A 27,115-nucleotide genomic window follows, 5' to 3' on the forward strand; every position below is an offset into this window, starting at 1 on the left:
AATGACTCAAGTAGGGAATCGCCCTCACATCCTCTGCAGTGAAGACCAATGCAAAGAATTCATTGAACTTCTCTGTAACAGCCTTGTCTTCCTTGAGTGCTCCTTTAGCATCCTGATCATCCAGTGACCCTAGTGATTTTTTTTGGAAGGCTTCCTGCTTCTGATGTACTTTAAAAAATTGCTGTTAGCTTGTGTGTCTTTTGCTAGCTGCTCTTCAAATTCTTTTTTGGCCTTTTTTATCCTTTTGCATTTGACTTGCCAGAGTTCATGCTCCTTTCTATTTTCCTGAGCAGGATTTGACTTCCAATTTTTAAAGGATGCCTTTTTGCCTAAATGCCTCTTTTAATCTGCTGTTTAGCCACGGTGGCATTTTTGGTCCTTTTTTCCCCTCTATTTGGGATATATAGAGAGAGATGCTCAAACTATATATCGATATATAGTTTGAGCCTCTTTTATGGTGGTTTTAAATAGTTTCCATGTCACTTGCAGGCATTTTACCCTTGTGACTCTTTCTTTTAATTTCCATTTAACTAGCTTCCACATTTTTTGTAGTATCAGAGGGGTAGCCGTGTTAGTCTGGTTCTGTAGAAGCAGCAAAGAATCCTGTGGCACCTTATAGACTAACAGACGTTTTGCAGCATGAGCTTTCGTGGGTGAATACCCACTTGCATCCGAAGAAGTGGGTATTCACCCACGAAAGCTCATGCTGCAAAACCTCTGTTAGTCTATAAGGTGCCACAGGATTCTTTGCTATTTTTTGTAGTGACTCACAGAAGGTCACCCAGGACATCTGTGGCAAAGCAGGGACTTGAATCCAGGACTCCCAAATCCTAAATTAGTGGCTGGACCATCCCTCCTCCTAGATCTGGGTCCAAACTGCTGCTCTGCCCCATTGCTACTGAAAACATATAAAGAAGTACGTTCCCAAGACTTCCATCCCCTTGCTTGCACGAAGCCCATTATTTCACCCAATTATATGTTTTCTTGCTGATAAGCAAGGCCTGTAAAGTTTACTCAGAGTCTTAAACCTGCACTGAAATGATTTCTAACTTGGATAAAGTATGTGGGGAAACAAACACCATCATTAGAACAAAGGCTCTTAAGCTCTTTATATCCAAGATTCAGGCTTGGCATGGAGCTAACCCAGAGGCACAATGCAGCACTTTATTATCAATAGTCCTGGTTAGCAGAAGGAAAAACTGAGGTACAGAAAACTTAAGCAACTCACCCAAGGCCACAGAGAAAGTCAGGAAAACAGCATTCAGCGAGGGGAAGAGTGTGTGTGTTCCAGCCAATATTGATCCGGTTCCACTCAGGCCATGAGGGTCTGAAAATCATAGTTCATGCATGGTGAGTAACTGGGTGAAAGGGTGGACCTAGGGTCTAATCCAAACCCCACTGGAATCAATGGGAGTCTTGCAATGTAGCTCGTAGCCTCAGCAGCTCTTCCAGTACTCTCAGCCCAGCCTGTGTGGCACAGAGCATTCAGGGGGGCTCTGGACCAATACTTTAGGATTATGGAATTCATGTTTCCTGTTTGTTTTTTTTAAAAACCAGGAAATTCCATTAAAAAGCTACTTGATGGGAAGATGAAAGGTTGCCACGTTAAGGACCCAAACCCCAGAAAATGACAATGTTCAGGTTTGCCCACTGTAATAAAAGTGGCTTTTGGCCACTACTGGCCTCTAGAACTTGAGCATGGCCATTAGACCCAGGCACATGAAAAGTGCAAGTATCTTGCTAAATGCAGAGATCAAAGAATACAGAGAGGTCTCCTGCCTGTATGCGTCTTATGCTGCTTATGCCAGGACTGTGTGTCGTGCAGAGTATTGCTGCCACTAGTATTCATACACTACAGACCTGCAGTGACACTGTGATGGCAAATCTATCACAGCTGTGTCTAATCCCCTTCCATGCCCAGCTTCCTCCAGCTCTTGGAATTTGGCTTCTATTTTCCTGACTAATCAAACTGCCCAGGATGAGAAGCGTCATCTCTCCTACCGATTCCTCGTAAAACATCCCAAGGAAATGAAAGCAAATGATCATCTAATTGCAGAAGCAGCACTCCCTGCACCGCCCCCGTGCAAGTGCTTCTGGCACCGGATCTAATCTTGGGCTGATAGAGGATACAGCCTCTCCCAGCACAGAAGAAATCATTACGTTTCAGAGCAATGTTCCTCCAGGCACAAGAGCTCCATGGAAATAGCCCGCAAACTCTCACCTTGGCAGCATTTTCAAATCCTCTCCAGAGCAGAATGGGTCTGGAATTGGCAAGCTGAAGGGCACGACTCTTTGGGTGCCTCACACGTGTACAAACACTAGTGCCTGTGCAGCGTTCAGCTGCTGCCAGCCATTGAGCACCCTCTCTGAGCTCCTCCCACAGCCAGCCAGCTTGGCACCAACTCTCACTGCTCACCCATAGACTCCCCTGGCCCATCTAGCTCTCATCTGCCTCTTGTCCCCAGTAGCTTCTTCTGATTCCCTCAGCTCTGCTGCTCTGTCACCAACCGCTACCCCACAGCTTTTCCCTTTGGCTCCCCATCTCTCCCTTAGTACTCCCTGATCAGCTACGAGGCAGTGTAGCCTTGGGGACAGAGCCCTAGACTGCGCCGTAGAAGACCCAGATTCTATTCCATACTTTGCTGCTGGGTGACCTTGGGTAAGTCACTGCTCTGTACCTGTTTTCCCATCTGGAAAACGTCAAGCGCTATGAGATCTTCTGATGACCAGTGCTATACAAGAACGAGATATTATTATTATTACTCCAGCCATGCTGCTCACCCTCAGCTCTTGCTGGGTGGGTAGTGGTAACACCCTGAGCCACCCGCCAGTTCCCATCATCCCCTCTCTCACCTGTTGCTGACAGCACAGTAGCTTTACTTCTTTGATCATTTAATGCAGGGCTGGTCCATACTCAGAGTTGTGCTCGTTTCACTAATGGTGTGATTTAAAATGGCTTTAGTTAAAGCAGTGCAAAAGGCTGCATGGATCCTCTTAAACAGCTACAAACCCAGCTACTGTCAACTTAGCTTAAGCTGATTCAACTGCAGGAAGCTGGGCCTGGAGGACAGGGGCTGGATCACTTGAAGTTGCCTGGTTCTGTTCATTCCCTCTGAGGCCTCTAGCAGTGGCCACTGTCAGAGACAGGACACTGAGCTAGATGCAGCATAGTTCTGACCCACTATGGCCATTCTTACTCTCTTATGATTAGAAACAAGTTTAAGTTCAGCTGAAATAAGCCCCTCTCACTCTGCTGTCAGTTTCATTAGGGGCTGGTTGAAGTGTGGGAATCATTTCCCACCAATATCTCCAAGTGACACAAAATGCTGCATTTCATTTGAATTTTTCCTTGCAGCGTTTTCCTGTTTTTCAACAGAATCAATCAAAAGATAATTTTGAGCAGATTCAAACAAAAACCATTTAATTTCCCTCACATCAAAGGGAAAGGAAATGAACATTTTTACTGTGTTCTCCCCAAAACGCGAGTCACCTCAAAGGAGTGCTGGAGAAGCTTTAATGCTGCCCCACTATGTGCTCACGGGGTGACACACACATGCCAGGCACACACTCAGTGCAAGACACTGAATGGCATAGCCAGGTCAGTCAAATTTGGGCCTCCTGAGGAACCACCCAGTTGGCAGTGAGATCTACGATTCACTCCATAGCCTTCTCCCAACTTCTCCTGCCAGGGCGTTTCTGAGGTTCCTGTGTTCAGTTATCCAGAGCAGGGGAGAGAGTCCGGAACTGGTGTGCCTGTCTGCAAAGGGAGTTAGGAGAATGGGGCAATGGGAATTCTGCTCTATGCACCAACCAGGATTCCCATTTACAGTCACCAATAAAGGAGGATCACTAGGGGTAGCAGCCAATCAAATGGGGACACGCTGATTTCCCAGGGGGTTCAAGTTATTACTCCCACACGGCTCTCAGGCCATATGAGCTGCCCCATCTGAAAGGCTACATGGCACTGGAGCAGGAGCAGTAAACATCACCCTGCTGATTGACAGTCCATGATTGTTGGCCCTGGGGGCCTCCTGCAGCCACAGGTTTAGCAGCATTGGCTGTTTGTTGGTCTTATTTTCCCAACCCCATCTGCCTGCACATCCAGCTTGCCTCTGCGCCATGCGCCCAGCTGTACTGTCCTAGCAGGGAAGGGAAAAATCACAACCGATACCGTGCTGGCGGTGGGGAAACTGCCCCTCAGAATATTTGGTCTGGGCATGTCAAACTGTTGTGTGCTACACCAGCACATTCCCCAGCTTGGCGTGGTGGGGAGTGGGGGGCTCAGGTTAGTCTACAGCACATCCCAGCTGCGATTGCATAACATCCCTGCAGCAAACACTGCAGCTAGCAGTGCAGCACCAAGACCAGCCCAGGGGCCGCTTTTAGGATTTTTGGCCAGGTTTTCAAGATATTCTACCATCAATTTCCCCTCCCCCTCCTGCACTCAGCAGGCGCCAGAGCAGCCTCTAGAGGTCAGAGGACAACTGGATAGAGAAGGATGCTGCTGAGATGCAGACAGGTGCGACAGGGCTCCTGAGTGCATGACCCTTGGCAGCCCTACATCTGGGGAGAGGGGGGCAGATGCCAACACCATTCCAGAGGAGGACTCTCTGTGAGGCAGAAGTGTGTAGTGGGCCCACCCCACTAGTACTCCAGCAGCTGGAATGTACGGAGGGAGGAAAGAGAGAAGACAGATGATTTGCTGCCCCATCTCCTCTGGGCAGGAGTAGCCCCCTCGTCACCACGACTCCAAGTATGGGGTGGGGGGGAGCAGGGCCAGGGCTACAGGGAGCCCTGTATGTGCCTCTAGGCCAGCAGTTCTCAAACTGTGGGTTGGGACCCCAAAGTGGGTCATGACCCTGTTTTAATGGGTCATCAGGGCTGCTGTTAAACTTGCCGGGGCTTGGGGCCAACGCTGAAGCCAGAGCCCCACCGCCCAGGGCCGGGGCTGAAGCCAGAGAGCTTCGGCCTTGGTTGGCGTGACTCCAGTGACTGCCCCCTCCCCATCCCCACCTGGAGAGGTGGGGCTTAGGCTTTGGCCCCCCTGCCTGTGTTGGCAGGGCTCAGGCATCAGTCCCCCCTCCTGGGGTTGTGTAGTAATTTTTGTTGTCAGAAGGGGGTCGCGGTGCCGTAGTTTGAAACCCCTGCACTAGGCCTGAGTGTGCGTTAGTCCAGGTTTGGGCATGATGCCTGCGTGACCAGAAAGAGATGTCTAAGGATTTCTAGGATTCCCTACCACTATCTCTCTGCTGCTTTCCCCTAACTTGCTCATTCCCTGAGAGATTCAGAGGGAGCCCCCGGGAGACTTTGTCAATCCACCCTCCCCATTATAGGAGTTATGGGCAGCCAGTTAGGGGAGAGGGTACAGAAATGATACTATGTGACCACTCACAACCAATTCCCCCCCCCCCCCAAAACACACACACTTAGCTTCACATAGTCACAGCAAACAATTTGCAACCAATCCATGGCCGGCGGTGGGGGGGGGGGGTAGAATTCAGAGAAGTGTATCTAATAAATGGAAGGGAATCACAATATCCGCAGGGACATTGCACAGGCAGGAGGCTAAATTCACCTAATAAATTATTTGTAGCAATTTATCCTCTACATTCTCCTAACGGAGCCTGGCTTCAGGGCTGATTTTAGGCTCTGGATTTCAGCAGATCCCAGGGCATGCTCTAAATAAATGAAGCTCCCTAGGACCTACAGGCTAATTCATGGGCCAGACTGTGCAGCCTGTGGATCTGGTCTCATTATGTACAACTGATTCAAAACCTAATTTGTATAATGAACAGATCTTACATTAGTGCAGGAGTTGGCAACCTATGGCATGTGTGCCGAAGGTGGCACGCGAGCTGATTTTCAGTGGCACTCACACTGCCTGGGTCCTGGCCACCGGTCCGGGGGGCTCTGCATTGTAATTTAATTTTAAATGAAGCTTCTTAAATGTTTTAAAAACCTTATTTACTTTACATACAACAATAGTTTAGTTAGATATGATTGACTCATAGAAAGAGATCTTCTAAAAACTTTAAAATGTATTACTGGCATGCGAAACATTAAATCAGAGTGAATAAATGAAGACTCGGCACACCACTTCTGAAAGGTTGCTGACCCCTGCACTAGTGCTTTTGACTTTACACTTGCTGAAAAGGGTCCTTTACGGTGCTACTCAGAGCCTCCTCACTCCTGTTACACTAGCACCCTCTTGTGGGTGAGAGCACTGATCTACAGCCACAGCTGGACAGATTTTCACTCTTCAAGCTAGTTTTATAGTCTCTTAGAAAAGTTACTCCTCAATATAGCATTTCTAACAACTGCTCCTCTTCTGATAGTATCCTGTATTTGTATTATTGTAACAGCCAGGAGCCCAAGCTGTTTATTTGGATTATTGTAATTCCTAGGTGCCCTCGTCAGAGACCAGGACCCCACTGGACTGTACAGACACAGAACCAAAAGGTATCACTGAAGATTGTCTCTTTAAAAAAGTTGACCAAAGTTGCATAAGTACGGGGAAGCGGTGGTTTTCACCCAGAGTTGTACTGGTTTAATGAAAGGTGTTATTTTAAACAGAGTTGGTTAAAGTGGAGCACTGTAGAGACACTGCTCTAGTTGGGTTGAACCTGGCTTATAGCAGTTTACCTTGTGTTAGTACATTCACAGATGCAAGTTAAATCAATAGAATAGATTTAAACTGATACAAAGGCATTTGCCCTAGTTTAAAGCAGTTTAGGGAGGCAGTGGACTGGCATTCAGGCTTAGCTTGTTGGGTGACCTTGAGCAAGGCACTCCTTTCCCTTTCCCCACCTGTAAAATGGGGATAATGATGCTGAAAATCACTGAGCTCGACTGCTGAGGAAGACTATAAAAGCTAGGGATTATAACACAGACTGGGTTTAGGGAAGGCCTGAGATACCATGATGATGAAGCTTCGGGTTGATACCAGAACTAAGCAAAATATTTAATAGAAAAATTAACAGATGAGCACAAGAGACCTGACAACATCCGGAAAGAGGTTCGGGTGCTGATGATTTCCTGTGGTTTTAATTACATTTGGGTAGCACCAGAGTTGACTTTTAGGTCACTTATTGTCTTGCAGACGGCCCTGCGTGACAGAAATGTCAACTCTGTTATTCAGCCTGTAACATAATTGCCAATCCGCCCGGCAAGCCTCTCCGTGTGATGCATCCAGAGGATGTCACCAGTTAATTAAACGAATCATCTGATAGCTGTTCAGTGGCCTGGGTGAAGTGATCTGGGTGGCCTCAGTTCAGTTCCCAGTGGACAGATGTCTATATATCAAATACCCCATCCACTGCTACTGGCACCCTGGTTAGCAATCTCACACTACAGAGAATTAGCTTCCCCCCAAAAGGTGGCCACTGTAGCTTGACACAGACATGGCCACATTGTGGGGGGAGGGGGGAATATTGCACAGATGGTTCCTTTGGTTGCAACTGTTCTTTGGCTACTTAGGCAGCTTCAGGCTCCTAGTCTGTCAGTTCAGTTCCTTTCCCCCACACTCAGATCACAGGGGAAACAAACAAGAAAGGAAACCAGACTATGAGTCTGGGCATGTTTAAGGGTGTGGACTAGAGCTTGTAGGAGCCCAGAGCCTGTTCTCAATGTACAATGAGAACGGCTGAATGCTGAGCTGTTTTGAAGATCTGGGCCCATTGAAGGTGTTCAGCACTTGAAAAATTGGCCGATGTAGGATCTAGCCAGCAGGTATGTGGACCAAAATATCTGCCTTGGCCCTGCTACTTCAGAGGAAATGCTGGGGCTAGCACTGGGAAAAGCAAGCCTGTTATGCAACAGCAGATCACAGGAATAACAACTCTTATACAAAACAGAATGGGACTCTCTAAAGAGAAGCTGCACAGGCCCAAGGATACAAGGGAAGGAGTTCTGTGTTTGAGGCTAGGGAACCACAGCAACGCCTGGGGACAGGAAGGGGAAGAATCACAGCTGGACTGGATGTAGGTAGCATATTTGCACTCTGGGCCTGATGACTCGGAGCCCTGTATGATCTCTTCCCTGCATGTTCCAGCTGCTGTAGCACAGCCAGCAGCCTCCTTGCACTCTGAGGAGTCACATTTGCTCTTTAAACAGACCAAAGAGAAAACCGTTGAATGACTGAATGCATCCCTTCCTGTCCTATTACCTTCAGCCCACTTCCACCAGTCAAGCAGGCTGGAGTGAGAGACTGAGTGGAAACTGAGCACAGGTCTCCCCCAGGCAACCTTCTCTTTTAGGAGGGGAGGAAGAAGTTTCTTACTAGAATTAATCCTTGTTTACTCACCTCCTCAAAAGTCCTAGAGGGGAGGGTGTATTGTACAGGTATTACACTTCCAAGATCTTCACCCTGAATCCACCCTGCCCCTCTGGAAGCTCTTTCCTAGCCCGCTTCTCCTTGACCTATTAAGTAGGGATCAGATTTGAAAGCTCAAACTGGAGCTGAGTCAGAGTGGACTGCGCCTTGGAGAAGGTGCATGGAGGCCAAACAAAGGGGTGGGGTGAAGATGGAATTTTGCGAAGTGCACTCTCTTATGGGAGTTGCCTTCCCTCTTCCTGGATGTCCTCAGCATCTTACAAGATACAACGTTCTAGGACCACCCTAATGGCTCAGAGCAAAAAGAAGCCCCACACAGTAGTGTCTAAATGGCAATCCTTCGGAATCCTGCCGCTAGTGGGCAGAGCTAAGACAGGGCATCTGTTCTCAGTGGCAGCTGACTTCATCTCTCAACACCTTATTTTACCTCACCCTTAAGGGGGTGGGAGGCAGATGAATTACTTAGCAAGACCTCTGTGAGGAAGGAGTGATGAGATCTTTGAATAAAGGTACAACAAGTGCAAGCTCTTTCCTCTAATCCCTCCCCACAGCATAGGAGTGGGGTTGCTTCTCGTATGACCTTGTCTAAATCTGTGGTGAAAGGCGATTTCTTTACCTCCCCTCACTGTGTAGCCAGGATGATCACTCATCTGGATGCAGCATGACGCACCGTAGACAGGCTTAGGGAATAAACCAAAAGCTTAAGACACAAGCACTCCTCCTGGGCTGAAATTAACCAGAATAGAAGTGCCAAAGCAGCAGGTAGGTTTAAACTAAAAGAACAATGCCTCAAAGAGAAGGGAAAGCCCTAGCTCATTTTACACATGGGTTGGTAGCCCCAAGTTTGTAATGTACAAATGAGAGATGAGGCACGCTATGAAACCTCTTGCCAGTTAAGTTCACTAATAGACCAGGAATGGTGGTGTCAGTTATTTAAATCCTCCTGCCCCATTATCTCCACATGTCTATCTAGATTGCAAACTCTTTAGGGCACAAACCTGTTTTCCCACACACCCCTGGCTGGGCACTAAGCTACAAATTACGCTTTCAGCATGGTGCATAAACTACAATTAATTTTTCAGAGACTGTATTTTAATGAAAGCTTCACTAAAGCAGGAATTCAGGGGCAAAAAGCATCTATGTGTTGTTACTACACATTACCTTGTCTTTACATCAGTATCCTTGGAGGTTTAAGCAGCTTGAAAAGATTAAACTGGCAGCGTGCCTATGCCAACCCAAGAATGGCTGGGGCACTAGGAGACGGAATGGCACTGTAGTTAGCGATGCATTCATTATTCAAGTTTAATAAGATATCTTAAATTGGAGAAGAGAGCCGGAGAAAAAAAGATTTCATTTGTAGGTTTCTGGTGATCAGGCCTCAACTCCGCATTGATGGGGAGGCAGTGCATACCAATGAACCTCTCAGCTAATGCCCAACAAGCAGATATTTACAAGAGCACATTCAGTTATAAGGTGTCTAGATTAATATCTGAACCAGGTTAGAATTTAAGAGTGAAAAGTGGCACCCCAACCAGGGTTTTCCCCTGCCGGCACACTTCCAAGGCAAGAGTTTTGAATGGGAAAGTCTTGGCAGTACTGCCAGGTAGTCATCACCTCCCAGCTGGCACCTCATTCAGTAACACTAATATGGGCTGAACATGTTTTTCGCACCCACCCAACCTTGCTGTTATTTACCCTGCATTCTTTCCCTTCTGCAGACAGCAGCTTATCCTACATACCTAATTTCCAGGACAAATCTCAGCGCAGGATTAGACCAGGAAAAACACATACAGGGGAGTCGCATCTTACGCAGGGGTTAGGTTCTGAAGTCAGTGCGTAAGGCGAAAATCGCATATAGTCAGATGCTCATTGAGTGGAATGGCAGGTGGAATCGCCTGCACTACAGGTACAGTATTTAAATTGTTATTTTTCTTTTTTTTTGTTTTGCCGAATGTGTATAGTTAAAATCATGTAAGTTAAATGCGCCTATGAAGCGACTCCACTGTACACAGATTCTCAGAAAGCTAACAGAGTTGTACAAGGGACCATCAGACTATGGTGAGACGATATGGGATAAGACAGGGATGTACAAGGCAGGAGGTGGTTGACACTTTCCCTTCATATCTTCATAGGGGCAAACAACCTTCCTTACTTCATGTCCCACTTACCTTTAGTGGACTTCTCAGTAGGGCCTAGCAGCTCTCCTCCTCTCCACATACCAGCTCCTTTGAAATCTTGCATGCTTCTAGGGCACAGCCCTTAGACAGTGCTGCATGGAAGCATACTTTATAAGGGAATCCTAAAAACAAGTTAGACTTCAATGGCCAGAGCTCACCAGCAATGCAAAACATCCCCACAAGGGAAGCAGTAAGAACATGACAATTTTAGTAAGTTTAGAATAACCCAAGTTGTTTCACTTTACGATTAAGATCTTTTAATTCAGAGCCATTTCATTCAAAGTTAGTTACCTTTCAGGGAAGGGGTGGGGACTGCCACATGGAAGTGTGGCCATGGACATCTGGACAAATTTGTTACACTAAGGGCCACTTGTCCAAAATCCCGTTACATGCAGTGGCAATACAGAGGTGCTTTCTGCTCACAGGAATGCACAAGATGTCCTATTAGCCATGCAACGCCATACCTACCATAGGCAGTGTGAAAGTAAACCACACAGACAGGTTGTACCCAAGAATACACCAGCAAATATTTTATTTGTTCAGTTATCCAGCCTGTAACTTTAAAAACTCCATGTTGAAGTGAACGTAGAGAGACACAAATTAGTGTTTTGTCTAGTACACCAGCTTCAGAATTAGGAAATGGACATTTCCCATAATTCCTTCAAATTTGCATATCAGAGTCCTCAGGGAAAAAAAGAGTAAATGCCAAGTTCTCCCCATTCCACCTGCCAGAATCACAAAGCCAAAATGGGAATGATTACGCACCCAAAGACAAGTCAGAAAAAGGACAATGGTGTGAACTAGCACAGTGAATGAAAAGATACACATCTGAGCGTTTCTGGGATCACATTAGCACATGTACACTAGTACTACCTACTAACAGTCAGTCAATAGTTGATAAGACTGGTATGAATCAATGTGAATGTGTAAAATTAATACTTGGGGGTGGAAAAAAGGCTTAAAAATGAATGATTTGCTCAACTCAGCCTCTGCCCATTTAAGAGAGTTTGTTAACATCTAGTTACACAACCATAGCATTCACCACGTTACAGCAGATAAATCCTAAAGTTTAACAGCAGCCGTTTAATGGCTCACAATAGTACATTATGCACAATCAAGGAAGAAGCCTCATATGACCCCTCAGACTGATCAACCTCCCCTCAATTTACTGATCATCATCATGAAGGGCAGCCACCATACTCCATCGACCCTGCCTCCTTTGCCCTGAAACTCTGCTTCATTTGTTGAGCTTTTTAGGTGCACTCATACTGTAGAATTTTTAATTAAATTCTACTCTGTTGCGCATTGTTTAAAAGTATCTGTGTCACTATCAACACGGGAGAGACATGGATTTTGCTTACCATTCAAGTATGAGCCCAAAATGGGTCAAAGATTTGTGCTTTGCTGCAGCCAGCAGCTTTGGCTTGTGAGTGTCCAGCTCCTGTTGAAAGTTTGGGGTAAAGCTGTTTGGAAATTCTGAGCTTTTACTCTGTTTTCGTATTTATATTATTTTCTTTTGTATAAATAAGCTTCTCTCAAAAGCAGTGTATAATGTGATTAATAGCCAGATAAGACTGCTGTATTTTTAGAAAAGTTATGTTGGTTAAAGTTCTCTGTTTGTTACAGTACAAGGGCCTGCATCTAGGACAATATGGGAAAAGTTGATGTTCTACTGCGGCCACTACGTTTTAGGAGCAGTGACATTAAAAATGTCAGTTTTTCAATGTTATGAGACACTGAGACACTGGCAAGAATGCCAGCTAGCTTGGACAGCAGGTTCTCTCTCATCACTCAGGAAAGGGCCACAAGTGATCAAGTCAATCCTATTCTTTCATCAGCTAGGACAGCAAAGTGTTTAGTGTCTGGTTATTGTGCAAGTGGCCGGCAGAATGCACATTTTCCAGTTGGTTTACGGTTGCTAAAAGCTCAGACCTAGCACTGGGAGGAATAGGACAACTTTGAAGGATGGCAGAACTTTACCTGCCTTCAAAGCGGAAGCAAAGAATGCAGCTGTCTTGGCAAGCAAAGAAAAATAATGCTTTAAGTATAAGGCAAATAACTTAAGACCTTGATGGAATTAGCTACCAGTTTTCTGTTTGTAATACACTTTGCTCCATTAGGCAATGGAGGTTAACGTTCTGATCTAAACTTCGATTATGTTGAGAGATGACCTGGATAAAAATGAACCAAAAGGAGAGGTTTTCTGTATAATCAGTGCTATGATGTAGTATGAAACAGTCAGAGGTTGCACCATGGTAATGTAAGTCAGCTTTGAGAAAGGCAGCAAACCCCAGCATTGCAGGGGATGTAACAATTGTGTACTGTATTATATGCTGTGCAAGCGATGCAACTTGTTCATACGCTCCAGTCACTTCACTAAGTTTATCTTGCTGCAGTTCTGTCCCTGAACTTCTGCTAATATGTGGATGGAACCAACATTACATATATTACTTCACAGCTCAAGGTAGTTTCAGCAGAAATACAAAATTGTTCAGTGCCATGTATATTTAGTCCATAAAATGAGTGTTCCTAATGGCCCACCCAACAGTGTCAAAACTGAAATATCATGGGTCACTGGAAATAGGATCACTGGATTCCCTTTGCATTTAATTTAAAACTCCCCTAAATCCTTGATTTTGCAAGGAACAGACATTTATAAAACACACGCAAAGATCCTTTCTTTTTCAGTAGTGTAGGTTCTGACTTCTGTCTATTGTAGTCTTTCTTCAACTTGGACTAGAAGGGGGTCATGGTGACATCTTTCCCCAGAAGATTTTCAGACATGGGTAAACAATGGAAGTTTTCTAGGTAGAATAAGGTTGAGAGTCACGTCAAACAAGCTGACATTCACAGGTTGCTCTCTTAGCCCTTAGTCTGTTGTTCGGGTTCAAAGTTTTCTTTCCCTCAGTTTGTTCCCGTTTTGTTCATCTGGTACTGAAGAATGTCCATCACCATTGCTTAAGCATTTGTCCTTTTCATATTTGTGCTCCTGCTGTTGTCGTCTTATCTCCTTACACCGCAAGGTAATGTCACTAAAAACAAAACAAGATTGTTAGTATTGACTTAAACAAGCATTTCCGCTTAGATTTACAATAAAAACAATTGGACAAATATATCCTGGTGTCATTATGACGCGGACAATTTGGCTCATTTTGATTACTACTACAGCACTAAGTTTGTATGGACTTCCTTTATCCTGTAAGAAAGGGTACGGATTCAGTTGATGAAAACAGTTTATTTATATTTAGTGCTAGTACTTACAAATAGTTACCACCATGCCCAGAAGTATAATGAACACAGGCTGCATTCTGCACAAGTGTAGCAGGGAAGCTGCCATGCAGGACCTGATCCATAGGTTGGTCTCATTTCTTTGACCACACCCTTTGACTGATTATAGAAGAGGAAGGCACATCTTCTATTTCTTCACACAGAGGTGCCGTCACACTCGAGTAGTGTCCAAATTGAGTGTGCATATTTAGAATGTGTGTCAGGAAAAGTCGGTTACTCACCGTAGTAACTGTTGTTCTTCGAGATGTTTTGCTCCTATCCATTCCATTTAGGTGTGCGCGCCTAACTGGAATGCATAGGAGCAATCACTCGAAGAAGAATTAGGGAAAACTCTCAGCCTGGATAACAGCACACTTCTTATAACTAAGGCTGTGAGTCTGTCACAGAAGTCGTGGATTCCGTGACCTTCCATGACCTCCGTGACTTCTGCAGTGGCTGGTGCTGGTTCAGGGGCTGCAATTTGGGTGTGTGGGAGGGGGCTCAGGGCTGGGGAATGCAGGGGCACTTACCTTGGGGTGGGGGGCTTCCCAGCTCCCACGGGCATGGCCCTGCAGCTCTTAGGCGGCAGAGGTGTCAGGTGTGGGTGTGTGTGTGTGAGAGGAGGCTCCACGCTGCACATGCCCTCAGGCCCTGCCCCTGCAGCTCCCATTGGCTGTGATACCTGGCCAATGGGAGCTGCGGCAGCTGGAGCTTGTGGCAGGAGCAGCAGAGCCCCTGCCCTGGCCCCTCCACCGCCTAGGAGCTGCAGGGTCACAGAGCAGGGTAGGAAGCCCCTGCCAGCCACCCTAACCCTCCCCCCGCCAGCACCAGCAGGGGTCTCTTGCCACAGTCTCTCCCCCGCCCCCCAACACCAGCAGGGGGCCCAGGTCAGCACCCGCAGCGCCCCCAGAGCACCTGCGGCCCCCGCCCATGTTTCAGTCATGGTGGTATTTTTAGTAAAAGCAATGGACAGGTCACGGGCCCGTGAATTTTTGTTTATGGCCCATGACCTGTCCATGACTTTTACTAAAAATACCAGTGACTAAAACGTAGCCTTACTTATAACGCATATTTACCTTTGGTCTCCACACTCTTGGTCTATTTAACTCTTTGATCTTTGTTACCATCTTCGTGTCCCCTGACAGCACTTTACCAGGAAGGTGGTTGGAGTTATGCACCTTCAACTGTTTATTTCCGAAGTGACAATACTAGAGCTAGTCCCATGGAGCCATGCATTTGTCTCCAGACAACATGTTGAAAAAAATCTGTTTTCAGGCACACACAGTAACGCATCCTATTTGGCTGCCAGAAGTGCGTATGAACTACTCTCTCTCTCTTCTGTATTAAGATATTTTAGCAGGGAGAAGAGAATTTCTGCCACTGTGGTAGATACTCAGGGAAGTGCACATCATGCTCACAAGCAGTTCGGCTTAGGTTACCTTCTGCACTCTAGTGAGAACGATGTAACCTTTAGAAAGGGGTCCTGCCACCTAGGCAAGTGGCCAAGAGCATATAAAAAAAATCAGTAGATCATGCGTATGCACCTGCTGAGATTGTCAAAGATATATGTTTGTCATCCTGGAAATTTTACATCTCCCACCCACCATCTTTACAACTACACTCCTGCTATGTTATATACAATATGTTTTGCATCTGTTGCATGTATGTACATACAGTCTGGGTAAATATCTTGGGTATTAGTTACTGGAGTTTTTCATCCAGACTGAGATTGTATTTTTAAACTAATCCCCTACTTTCAGTAACTTATTCAGCAATTTTCTCAACATTATTTTCGGGTTGAAATTTCCAGTGGTTGGTCACCATATATAATTCTTTATTATTATGAAGCTGCCTAAAAATCATGAGCCATTTTTGCTTTTTGACAATGAGGGTCTCATCACTTAGATTTCAAACAATATTTTCACTCTGATCATTCAAATGAGGCTTTGAAAATAATTCCCGTTTGGCATGTATGTAGCCTTAAAAGACACTAGTGTCAGAAAGTAGCTTTAGAAACAGAGCTAGAGGGTCTAAAAATATAGGCCAACGTTTTCAAAAGTCACCAGTGAATCTGGTGCCCAACTTGAGAAAAGTCTTAACGAGGCCGGATTTTCAGAGGGGGTTAACTCAGTACTTTCTGAAAACTGGGCTTCTTTAAAGGTGTCTCAAATTGGGCACCCAAAATCCCTAATGACTTGTGATAACTGTGGCCATGGCATACTGAGCATCTGATGTATACAGCTGGCCTTCACTTAAAAAGTATACAGCAATGTGTGAGGGTCACAGACTAGCTTTCAGATTTCTGGTTAAGTTCTTTAAAACAAGTAGTTATAAGTTGGTTGTCAGGATTCTGGTTACATTTATATTTAAATTACACTAAACAGAGTCAAGCATTGTGGATATTATTGTCTCCCACACAGACTTTATATTGTACACCTTCAATAGGCTGTTGGTGAGATGTGTTCCTCCTGGAAACTCAAAGTTATATAGAGAGTTTTTAAAAGATACACTTTGGAAGTCTTTTGTTCTACAATAAGCGATTGTTCACATGGGCTGGCTAAGCCTGGTCTTGGCGCACTGGTGCTCATTAATAATAAATAAATAATAATGGAGATATACCCATCTCCTAGAACTGGAAGGGACCCCCTGAAGGGTCACTGAGTCCAGCCCCCTGCCTTCACTAGCAGGACCAAGTACTGATTTTGCCCCAGATCCCTAAGTGGCCCCCTCAAGGACTGAACTCTCAACACTGGGTTTAGCAGGCCAATGCTCAAACAACTGAGCTCTCTCTCCCCCCATTGGAATCTGAGCTCTATCGCCTTTGCTTACCGAATGAAAAAGCGCCATATCGTCCAGGTGAGCACAAGTATGATTCCAAGTATCCAACACTGGGTAATGTAGAAAGGAAGGGACAGCATTAGGGTGTAAGGGTCGTACTTCACAACAATCAGAAACTCTGTGACTGTGATAGCAGCAACTAGCCAGGCCTGTTGACCCAACTTCTTATGGAACTTCCTGAAACAGAGACATTAAGTGATTAGTATTTTAGTAGCAAATGTACAATGGAAAATACCTTTATAAAAATAAGAGAGAGGATGGGAATACGTATTTCATCTTTACCCACTTGCATGAATGTCTACTTTTAACCATTACTATGGATGTACGGACATACTACAGCAGTGGTCGGCAACCTTTCAGAAGTGGTATGCCGAGACTTCATTTATTCACTCTAATTAAAGGTTTCGCGTGCCAGGAATACATTTTAATGTTTTGAGAAGGTCTCTTTCTATAAGTGTGTGTGTGTGTGTGTGTGTGTGTGTGTGTGTGTGTGTGTGTGTGTGTGTGTGTGTGTGTGTATATATATATATATATATATATATATATATATATATAAACTATTGTTATATGTAAAGTAAACAAGGTTTTTTAAAAAGTTTAAGAAGCTCCATTTAAAATTAAATTAAAATGCAGAATCCCCCAGACCGGTGGCCAGGACCTGGGCAGTGTGAGTGCCACTGAAAATCAGCTCGCGTGCCGCCTTCCGCACACGTGCCATAGGTTGCCTCTCTCTGTACTACAGATTGGTATGCCAAAGTATTTTCCCTCTAATGCTGAATACTTTGTTCTCCCTTACAGCCCATTTCAGAGGTTCTGAGAACATGTTACATGAATTAATCCTCAATATCTTTGTAAGGGTAGGCAAGTATCTCCATTTCAGTACATCTGTGAACAAGCACAAAGCAATTACCTGACCAAATCAAGATCATAGACAGTCGACAGTGAAAGCAGGGTTATAACAGAGGAACTCTGACTACCAGATCATCTTCTATCAACACTAAGCCACATTCCACACTTTGTTACATACAGTACTTAATGCCTTTAAGTAACAATGTGATTGATCTATATTCTGAGCCCTATTATCTGCCAAACAAAAGCTACCCAATTAGTCCTATCTGACCATCTCTTAAGGGACTGAAAAGCAAGATGCTCAATATCAGAAAATAAGACATTGGAAGAGGCAAGGGAGCTAGAATGCTTTTGGTGGCATACCTAACTACAAGCATAAACATTCTCAGTATTTAATCTCCCCTTGAATTAGTCCTTATGAAGTGCCAGGAAAGCAAAAGGGGAATTGCAACACTGTGTATGTTTGAATTGCTAGTGAACTCTGAAGTAATCAGTGACACTCAAACTAAACCCTACCAAAACTCAAGATTGTAAGCAAACCCTCTGAATACTTACAAGGAGAAGCCAAGGCAATAAGTCTGCTAGGATATGCCTACACTGCAATTAAAAACCTGCAGTTGGCCTATGACTCAGGCTGAAGGGGCTTGGGCTAAGGGGCTGTTTAACTGTAGAGTAGACATTTGGGCTCCAGGGGCAGCCTGAGTTTTGTGACCTCCCATCTCACAGGTTACATGCCCATGAAGAACAAATTTCAGAAAACCTGATAAAAAATTAGCCATCTAACAATAAAAAGCCATTTGATTCAAACCAAACTATGGCAAGTACCAGGCTTTGGAAGGCAGATGGCCACACTTCACCTAGCTCAGCCAACAATTCTCTGTATTCACTCTTTCTACTGTACACATGCTTTCAAAACAACTGTGGGATTACTATCCGTATTACCAGAGAGCCAGCCGCCCTAGTCAAGGACCAGGACCCTACTCTGCTAGGCACTGTACAAATGAAACACAAAGATTGCCCCTGGTATATGACAGCTACAGACACTACCACTACACTTTTCTAGGCACCCTCCTCTTCCCTCCCAGCTAATCCTCAAGCCTTCTACCAGCAGCTCCCATCTCTAAATTAAAGTTTGTCTGTGTCCCACAACACAGAATCAGAACAAAAGTTTCACTCTGAAGCCCTAATACAGATGACTGAATTTTACCTTTGACACCGTCCCACTCTGTCTCTTTGGTAAGAAGCAGAGGCAAACCACACAAAGAATATAGCATTCTTCTTCATTCATCAGGAATAGGAGAGCTGTTTCCTCTGATAGCCTCTCACACTTTTACTTGATTTCTCCTTCATTCTGTGTTCACTCCCCTACATGCTCCCTCCCTTTGCCCAGCCCTCCCATGGTCTTCCATTCTGAGTGCATCCCAAGCTGTTAAGTGAAACACAACCATGGGGAGCACTGCACAGAGTGGCAGAGCCACTGGGGCAAGGTGGAGGGGAAGGGGAGCAGCATGGCAGAGACCAGGAACTAGAAAGCTGCATAAAGTTGGGGAATGAACATGTCAGGGTGACTACAATGCTTCCTTCAGCAGTTCTTTTAAAAAAGAGAGAGACCTGCCTTGGGAATTTCTAGCTTGCTCATGACATCTGCGCTAGAGCCTCTAACTTGCTGGGGCTCAGCTGGAGCACCAAACGTATGTCAAAAAGGACAAAGTTCAGAGGCCACCCACAATACTTTGGGACAGTCTCTGCCTTGTTCTGCCAGGCTGTGGAAAAGGAGCAGAAGTCATCCATAAATCCCTCAGTGGGGCCTCCCCCAGCTCAATATGTGCAGGGCTGATGTAATGGTCTCCTATGCCTCCCTCCTACAGCTCCTGCTGCAGGTGGTGTGTGATGGGGAGGGGAGTGGCTGGAGGACACTGAACTCTTGCTATCTGCAGCTGGCGTATGGTCCCTTGGGAACTGTACCCAGCTACTGCAAGCTAGAACACCTCTAGGATGCTCTAACCTGTGCCGGAGCAGAGCACTTTGGAGCCATCGTTGGATGTTTATTCTCAGCTTCCCTTTTCCCCTCTCCTGGGCTGCAGTTGGTAGCTGTATAGGGGAAGGGATCCATCCTTGAACAGCTTACCCCCCCTTGGCTCAGGTAAATCCGCTCAAAACCATCATGTTCCCTTGGCTCCCACTACTGCCAGCAGTAGTGTAGCTAGCAGGGTGCAGGGGAAGCAGCCACTTCCCCTCAGCACATTTTCAAAAAGCGGCACCTGCTGGGCTGGCGCTGGCGGCAGCACGGCCGGGGAGCCATGGTGGGGGGGCGCGGCAGGCGCGGCCGGAGGAGCAGGGGGGCCGGCTCCTCGCCATTGCGCCCCATGCTCAGCACGGCCCCAACATCGCCATAGCCACCTCCTGCGGCGGCTCAGGGCTCGGCGGCCAAGCGCTCCCCGCCCCTTGCTGAGGCGGGGGCAGGCAAAACGGTCCCTGCGCCTTTAAGGCCGCCTGGCTGGTGAGCCCTGCATGGAGTGCAACGAGCGCCGGGAGCAGGCCAGAGACAGGTGGCTGCACAGGACGGAAGGTGAGTGGCGGGGGTCCGGTGCCTTGCACTGGGGAGTCCGGGCGAAGGGCTCCCCGGGGCCGGGCCTGCAAGGTAGGGGTGCAGACCCCGCTGTCTGGACGGGAGGCCCTGGCGCAGTGCAGGAGCCTGGAGCGGGGGGGGGGGGGAATGGGACCCCGCGGGTGGGACCGGGAGGCGCAGCCCGGCGGGGGACACCTGCAGAGTCTGCTGGGCAGGAGAGACTCTCCCGGGACCGTGGGGGTACAGGGTATCTGCACCCCCGGGAAGCCCGCAAGAGTCCTGAGCCGGGCCCCGGGGTTAATCTGGGGGGGGACAAGAGAAGCTGGGGGGCGTGGCCAGAGGAGGAGCCAAAGGGGGTGCTTTTTTATGTTTGCCCCCCTACACTTAGAACCTGGCTACGCCACTGACTGGCTGGCAAGCAGGCAATGAAGCAACCAGTACTATTCACTTCTCTCCCCTACAATGCAATAGGTGACCAAGGGAGCTGCTAGACAGCTCCAGCAGGGAATGGACAGAAGTCTCTCAGCATTACCAGCTCAGAACAGAGCTGCTCCTGGGGCTGCTGCAGAAGAAGTGGGGGAGATGGTGCCTTCTACTGCCTCCCCATAGCAGAACTGCATGACGCAGCCCAGGAACACATCCACTCATAATCAAATACTCATTTTTCTTAAGCATGTGGCCCTCGAGAGCCATGTGTTTGACACCATCGCTCTATCTCAAGTTAGACAGAATGGTCCAGGTATTCTGGGGAAAACAAAATAGGCTAAATGGAGCATAAATTACTGTCTGATGCAGATGGAGTCGGAGAGACACTCCAATTTAAAAAAGCCTCCTAGCTCTAGAACAAGGGATCTTTGGAGCCACAGTACAAGGTATTGTCTGGTGTGATTAGGATTAAATAGGCTAAAATGGAAATATAGTGATAAATGGAGAGAGAGAGAGAAACCAAAAGTATTCCAAAAACCTTATTCTACCCTACACCTATTGAGGAGAGTAGGCCAGCAAAGCAGAAAGCTGGCTATTTTCACATGCCTTGATTATAAAGCCATTCCTTCAGGAACCCTGCTTGTGAGAGAACTAAGAGTCCCAGGTGACCACTGATGAACGGGACATACTCAGACTGAGAATGTTGAAGGAACACAAGCTGGTTATGGGCTCTTCATTTGGGAAAGAATTTTAAAGGGTCGAAGACCAAGTATAAAACCCATGGCCTTATTCCAGGCTTTCTGAAAAAGGCTTGACACCCGAAACAGGAAAATACAGAGAGAGCGTAACCCCAGATGCCATGCACCTAGCAGTGACGTCCACTGCACCAGAGGATTATTTAAGGAAGAATCTGCCTAGATTCAGAGCTTTTCTGCTCTTAACTGTGGGACAATTTTTAATGGGACAAGTGGGATATGAGAATGACAAAAGCCTCTCAGCACCAGAACTGTAAGTCTCATGGCCTGTTAATGTAAATTTTAGATGCTCTATCAGGGGGACCAGAAAGTTCTAGCCACTCTGGCGCTAAAATTGTTGAAATGACCACAAATGACTCTGAATTAGGAGAGAAGATGAATATCTTAGTTTAGAGCTTTATTGCTTCCTATGCTGAATATTGTAGGATTACAGAAGCTGGTTAGGTCTTTGGCTGGCTCTGCAACAGTTGTGTCACCCAGGAATAAGACATCCTGACGCTGAATCTGGCAACAGGTGACCAATGGAATATCCTAGGCTTTATCCCTTTTTAAAGAATTGAGAGGCCACGGCAGTTTTCAAATGGAACAGACTGGTTGTGTTTAGAGTGTACCTAGGAAGTAAGTATTCAGAACAGCCTGCTCTTCACCAATAGCTTCTTCTTACAATTCAGAATTGGAAGAGTCCATCAATAGGGTTCTTGACTCAAGGTGATTTGGAGTGGAACAAACACCAAGACAAGCAGTGAAAAAAGGAATAGAATGTCATTTCTCATGTGACGGTATGAGACGCAAGAAGGAACCACAATCAGACTAAGCAGACAGAGGATACTAATGAGATACCAGTGGCATTAGATTCCGCAGCCTTCAATAAAGAACCTACGGAAGTTAGGTCTGCTGATGAATCAGAAAAACAATCTCAAATATGCCGATGGCAGTCACCTTATCTAGCAAGAGAAACAAAAAAGTAGCTAATGATGGTGGTGGTGACATGGTACTTGGGATGAGTTTGTCCATTCACTAGATGAATTCCTCATTTTTGTGACTCAATTCACTGAAAGAATGGCAACACGCTGAATCAGCAATGAAAGACTAATGACTGATGATTCTCCTAAGTCTCAATGTTATGCCATGTGGTTGAACAGAGGGCAAAGGAGTTGCTTTTTCAACCCAAACACAGGAACCAAAAGATGGGGTGTGCTGCTAAGGAGAGGAGCTCACCAATAAGAGGTAGAGACCTCGTCTTACCTTTGAAATGGAGGCATATCTCAAACCAGTAGGTCCAACACCAGGTGGCAGGGGACCACCTGTTACTGCTGAATGTCCTTAAATCCAACTAAATAATCTGGATTGACCCTTCTTTCCAGTTGTGTGTGTCAAAGCCTTGCAAGTGAAACTGATCTTCAGTGTCAAAACCCTAAATTCTGAACACAGACATTTTTTGTGTTGGTCAGTGACAGAGAACGAGTATCCCTTGAAGCTAGAGGTAGTGTCAGCCTTAAGAAGCGTGGTCAGCCAATTTGTGACATTACCACTGTAAATTAACAGAAAAGCTGAACTTGAGAACTAAGCATTCTCAGACTTTACAGTCTGAGAAACAATAAAAGCAGCAATGACAAATATGATGCTTAAATAGGAGCAATCTGACAGGTGCCTAGTACATGCACTGTTGTGGGGGAGGGGGTTCTTTGCCCTAAAATGCATCACCAGAGGGTCCTCTGATTTGCAAGGTGGTGCCGCAAAAGCTCCAGAGGACCAGAAAAGTGTTGAAAGATAGCTGAAGCAAGAAGCACCTTTACGAAAAAGGGTTTAGGGCTGGACCATGCAGTCCTTAGAAGCTAAGTCTAAGGACTGTAGCACCAGGCTTGTAAATGAGAAAGGAGTTCAGTGCCACCTCACACAATTAAAACAAGTGTTCCAGGTAATTCAAATGTTTATAGAACATTTTCAAAGAATATGGTAACTTTTTGTTCAAGAAAAACTGAAATTTAATACTGCACATGTAAAATGGTCTATACGGACACCTGTTATCTACCATATGTAGCCTACAAGAGGGGATATGTTTTACAATCAAGGTGTACAGTGGAAAACAAAGCAAGTGCTGAGGGCTGAAGGCTTCTTTGCCCCAAAAGGCTGATCCACTTCTATGGTACTTGCACCAACAAACTGCAGCAAGGCTAAAGAGAAAGCAATTAAAGCTTGACACTGCACAGAAAAAAAAAAGACTGGCTTACGGGTCATCCATGAAGTCGTAGATCTCCCTCATGCCCACACCTCCCACATTGACAAAGAAGACAAGTCGTAACAGGACCAAGTAGTGTTCGGGTGGCATCCACAGGACAAACTTCAAGTAAAATGTGTTCAGCTCTGCCAATAAAAACTGAGAGAAAAAAAAAAGACATTTTAATAATTTAACTAAAAAAGATTCAGTGAGTAAAGCCTGGACCACCCCCACCCCTTACATTTATTCCTAAAATAGAAACATATACTCAGACTTGCACAGAGAGGGCCCCATAAGGAGCAAATAGAAAACATGCCTATCTGCTTGCTCTGAATTATGCAGCGCTACCTTCCAGTCACATCTTGAAGTATAGTTGAAAATGCCAAGCAATGGCAGTTGTACTTCATCTCCAGATTAGGGGTGAAAACTGGGCTCCACTATGGAGGACTATGCAAAACTCCCGCTAACTTCAACAGGACCAGGACCTCACTCTAGAATTTGGGAACCTATTAAAGCTAATGGGGGTTGTAGGCCCAGATGAGCATCCCAAGATTAATTATTAAGAAAGGTCTGAGGGAGCAGGGGAACAAGCCTCCTCTTCATGGGAGTTCTTACATATGACTCATGCGGGGGATAGGGGAGGAGCGTTTGCCAGAAGCAGAGGGACCAAGGAGAAGTTCAAGAAGCACTAGTGCTTCCTGCCCTCTTGACTCAGCTAACGTCCCGTAGTTCATCATAAGGAAGGAGCTTCCTTTGCCACTTTCTCCTGCGCGCACGCACACACACACACACTATGACTGAGGTAACGTCGCACCTGGACCCTTCCGATCTCAGCAGCCCTGACTCAGCATGCCACCCGAACACTACTTGGTCCTGTTACAGGTCTTTACAGAGGGCATGGGGAATGAGACTATAGAGGGCTGCCAGGAGTAGAGAAGTCAAAAGGAAACTGGGGATACATGCTTTCTCAGCTTCCTTTGCTCTCCCATTTCACGTTGCATTCACTGAAAAAGGGAGATTTGGACAAAACTTGGTTAAAGTTTGAGCTAAAGTTATTGCCACTGGTTCCACAACATTCTACTCCGTCCCAGCTCTCATGGTATGCCCTCCATCAAGATACAAGCACCTATCAGGTGCCATAAGAACATTAAATGGTTTTATGGGGGGCTGCATGGAAGCGATTAGAATATTTAAAAAAAAAATAATGTTTTTGTAAGGCACACGGGTGAGGCACCAATGAAGTGTGGCAGCAACCTTAATTCTATTTTTAACCAAGTTTATCTGGTGATTTATATAATTTTAGAACTACCACTAATGAATCCTAAAAGCATAAAAGTTGTCCTTCCAATGGCTACTGAAGAGGCTGATTATAGATACACACAAAATACCAGGAAACATAAGCAACAGATCCAGTTTTGGGCACTAATTACACAAGTGTCACTGACAAGATTTCACTGAGCAGCAGTAACTAAATATTTACTTAGTGAGTTTATAGATGAACTGAAGTTTAAAAAGTGACAGAAAGAACCCCTACAGGGGGAGTCATTTCAGTTATGGTATATGGTAGACTTGAGTTGAAGGATGTTTGTTGCTCCAAAGATTACATATAATGAAAAATATTAGCAAGTAATGATTAAATCTGAGGTATATCTGTGAGATGAAGCTAGTTTAACAATCACAAATCAGATGCAAGCTGTTTTTGCCCAGAGAATCATTATGACTTGAGTTTGCCCCAGACTAACATGAACTTGACATCTTCAGGTTTAGCAATGGGCATTGCCAACTAATGGCTGGCTCTTTTTTATTGTGCATGAAAGTTACTTTCATATTGGGTTCCAGGACCTCTTTATAGACATGCAGAATGTTTTATTAATATTGCTGTTCACTTCAACTCCCATAAAGAAATTGTATCAATCTGAGCAAATCCATTGTGGCATATGAATCTAACATACAAGACAAATTTTATATTACAGAAAGTTTGGTGGTCTGAATTTTTATTCAAATTGACTATCGTCTATGTGTTTGCAAAGTGCCTAACATATGTTGCAGGTGCTCCCACAAATTGTTAATTACAGGTAATACATTACTTGCTCCAAAAGGACAGTTTCACAAACCTGCCGTTTGTCTTCTCCAATAAGAGTGAATTTAGAATACATAACAATCTAAGATGCCCCACAAAGCAAATTGGATTAGAAAAATTTACTAGGCAACCCTTAAAATAAAAATGCCATCAGATTTTCATAGCAATCATTCATCCTCTGCTAATTTACAGAGTGATTAAGCAGCTGTTAGAACAGTCTGCTTATCAAATGTACAGATTATATATATTTATATATAATATCATGTAAATAATACAGTCCAATATCTACAGAAAGTATCAAAAGCATTTCAGTCTGCTGCGTTTTTGCATTTCTCCACTTACTCTGGATATGACTGTTCTGGGACAGTGATATAAATACATTTAATACATAAATACCCCGGAGAACAGAGCTAGACAAAACTGAGTGTCCAATATGATCAAATGGTTTAGTTCCCTTGTCTTTTCTTTGATGTTAGTTAGATAGGCCTGAACCAAAACACTGTGTTCTAGATCCATAGTGCCCAGAGCCCGAAGTGCTGAGCGCTAAGGTTCTGGTTTGAAGCGCTCTCTAATTTTAATCTGATAATACTCCCCTGGAAGTGGGGAACAAAAGGGATATTTTCATATGAAGTTCGCATTTTGGGCAGCACAATTTATAAATTTAATTATGCTTAGCATGCATGTTAAGCTACTTAGAATTGAAGTATATCACTCAGTAATCAAGATTAAAAATATTTTTGAAAAATCAATTTACAGATAGGAAGAAAGACAGTCCCAATTCCATGGTGTCACACATAGTATGGCTAGGATTGGCAGAAATCAAAAACAAAATTCCCATTAACACATTTATGAGTGCTGCAAACAAGTCATTTTACCAGTTAGTTTAAAAAGAAGTTTCCTTACTACAAAGATGATGCCACAAACTGCTAGCCATCTGCGCAGGCTGGATGCTGGCTTCCACTCAAATTTGACCCAGCTATAGGGTGTGAACTGGAAAGCAATTCTCTTTATTTTACCTCTGAAAAAAAGTCACCACACATCACTCTTACAGCAGTTTTAAAGGAACAGAAAATATCCAATCTTTACAAACACATTTTAATTTTTTTTAAAATCAGGCATCAGTTCAAGCCACCAAACTTTTCTGCACTGAGCTAGGGGCCCTCTTTTCCCCCTGTATTAAACCCACCTTTATATGAAAGCCACAGTGAGTCAACATACTCTTATTTAAAAACCTGCTAAACAGCATATCAATTGAATTTTTACAAAACTAAATTTACAGAGACATTGCACTAAGTACATAGTTCCTATCCTGGGTGTCGTCAAGTAAGAGCAGTCTCCACAAACCTAATTCAGAACCAGTAGTGCATGGTATTAGAGCATAACTATTATCCAAGGACATTTTTAAAACTTATGAGTTGAAGAAATAATGGTATAACACTACTGAAGCTTTGAATGTTCTTGACCTGATCACTCATAAGTAGGTTAGAGTACACCCTTGCTCACAAAGTATTTTCTATCCAGAGCTGAGGCATTCTACAGTTCCTGTCTGTATTTATTTCAGGTTAATCTATAAATGTGTCTGGTTTCCACACAACACTGCCATT

General features: G+C 45.0%; 1 protein-coding gene across 2 annotated transcripts in view; it reads right to left on the reverse strand.

Annotated features, from left to right (window-relative positions):
- Window positions 1-11,014: 11,014 nt before the first annotated feature.
- The window catches only part of PTDSS2 (phosphatidylserine synthase 2), a 74,546-nt gene continuing 58,445 nt past the window's right edge, over window positions 11,015-27,115 (reverse strand). For both annotated transcript variants that reach the window (XM_045015449.1, XM_045015448.1), the window contains 4 exons: window positions 26,415-26,529; window positions 23,445-23,590; window positions 16,606-16,791; window positions 11,015-13,541 (listed from right to left, as the gene is read on the reverse strand). In XM_045015449.1, coding sequence (XP_044871384.1) covers window positions 13,397-13,541; window positions 16,606-16,791; window positions 23,445-23,590; window positions 26,415-26,529 — 592 coding nt within the window. In that variant the 3' untranslated portion in view covers window positions 11,015-13,396. The remainder of the gene's footprint in view (window positions 13,542-16,605; window positions 16,792-23,444; window positions 23,591-26,414; window positions 26,530-27,115) is intronic.

The sequence above is a fragment of the Mauremys mutica genome, chromosome 4 (genome assembly GCF_020497125.1).
Source record: "Mauremys mutica isolate MM-2020 ecotype Southern chromosome 4, ASM2049712v1, whole genome shotgun sequence".
NCBI lineage: Eukaryota > Metazoa > Chordata > Testudines > Geoemydidae > Mauremys > Mauremys mutica.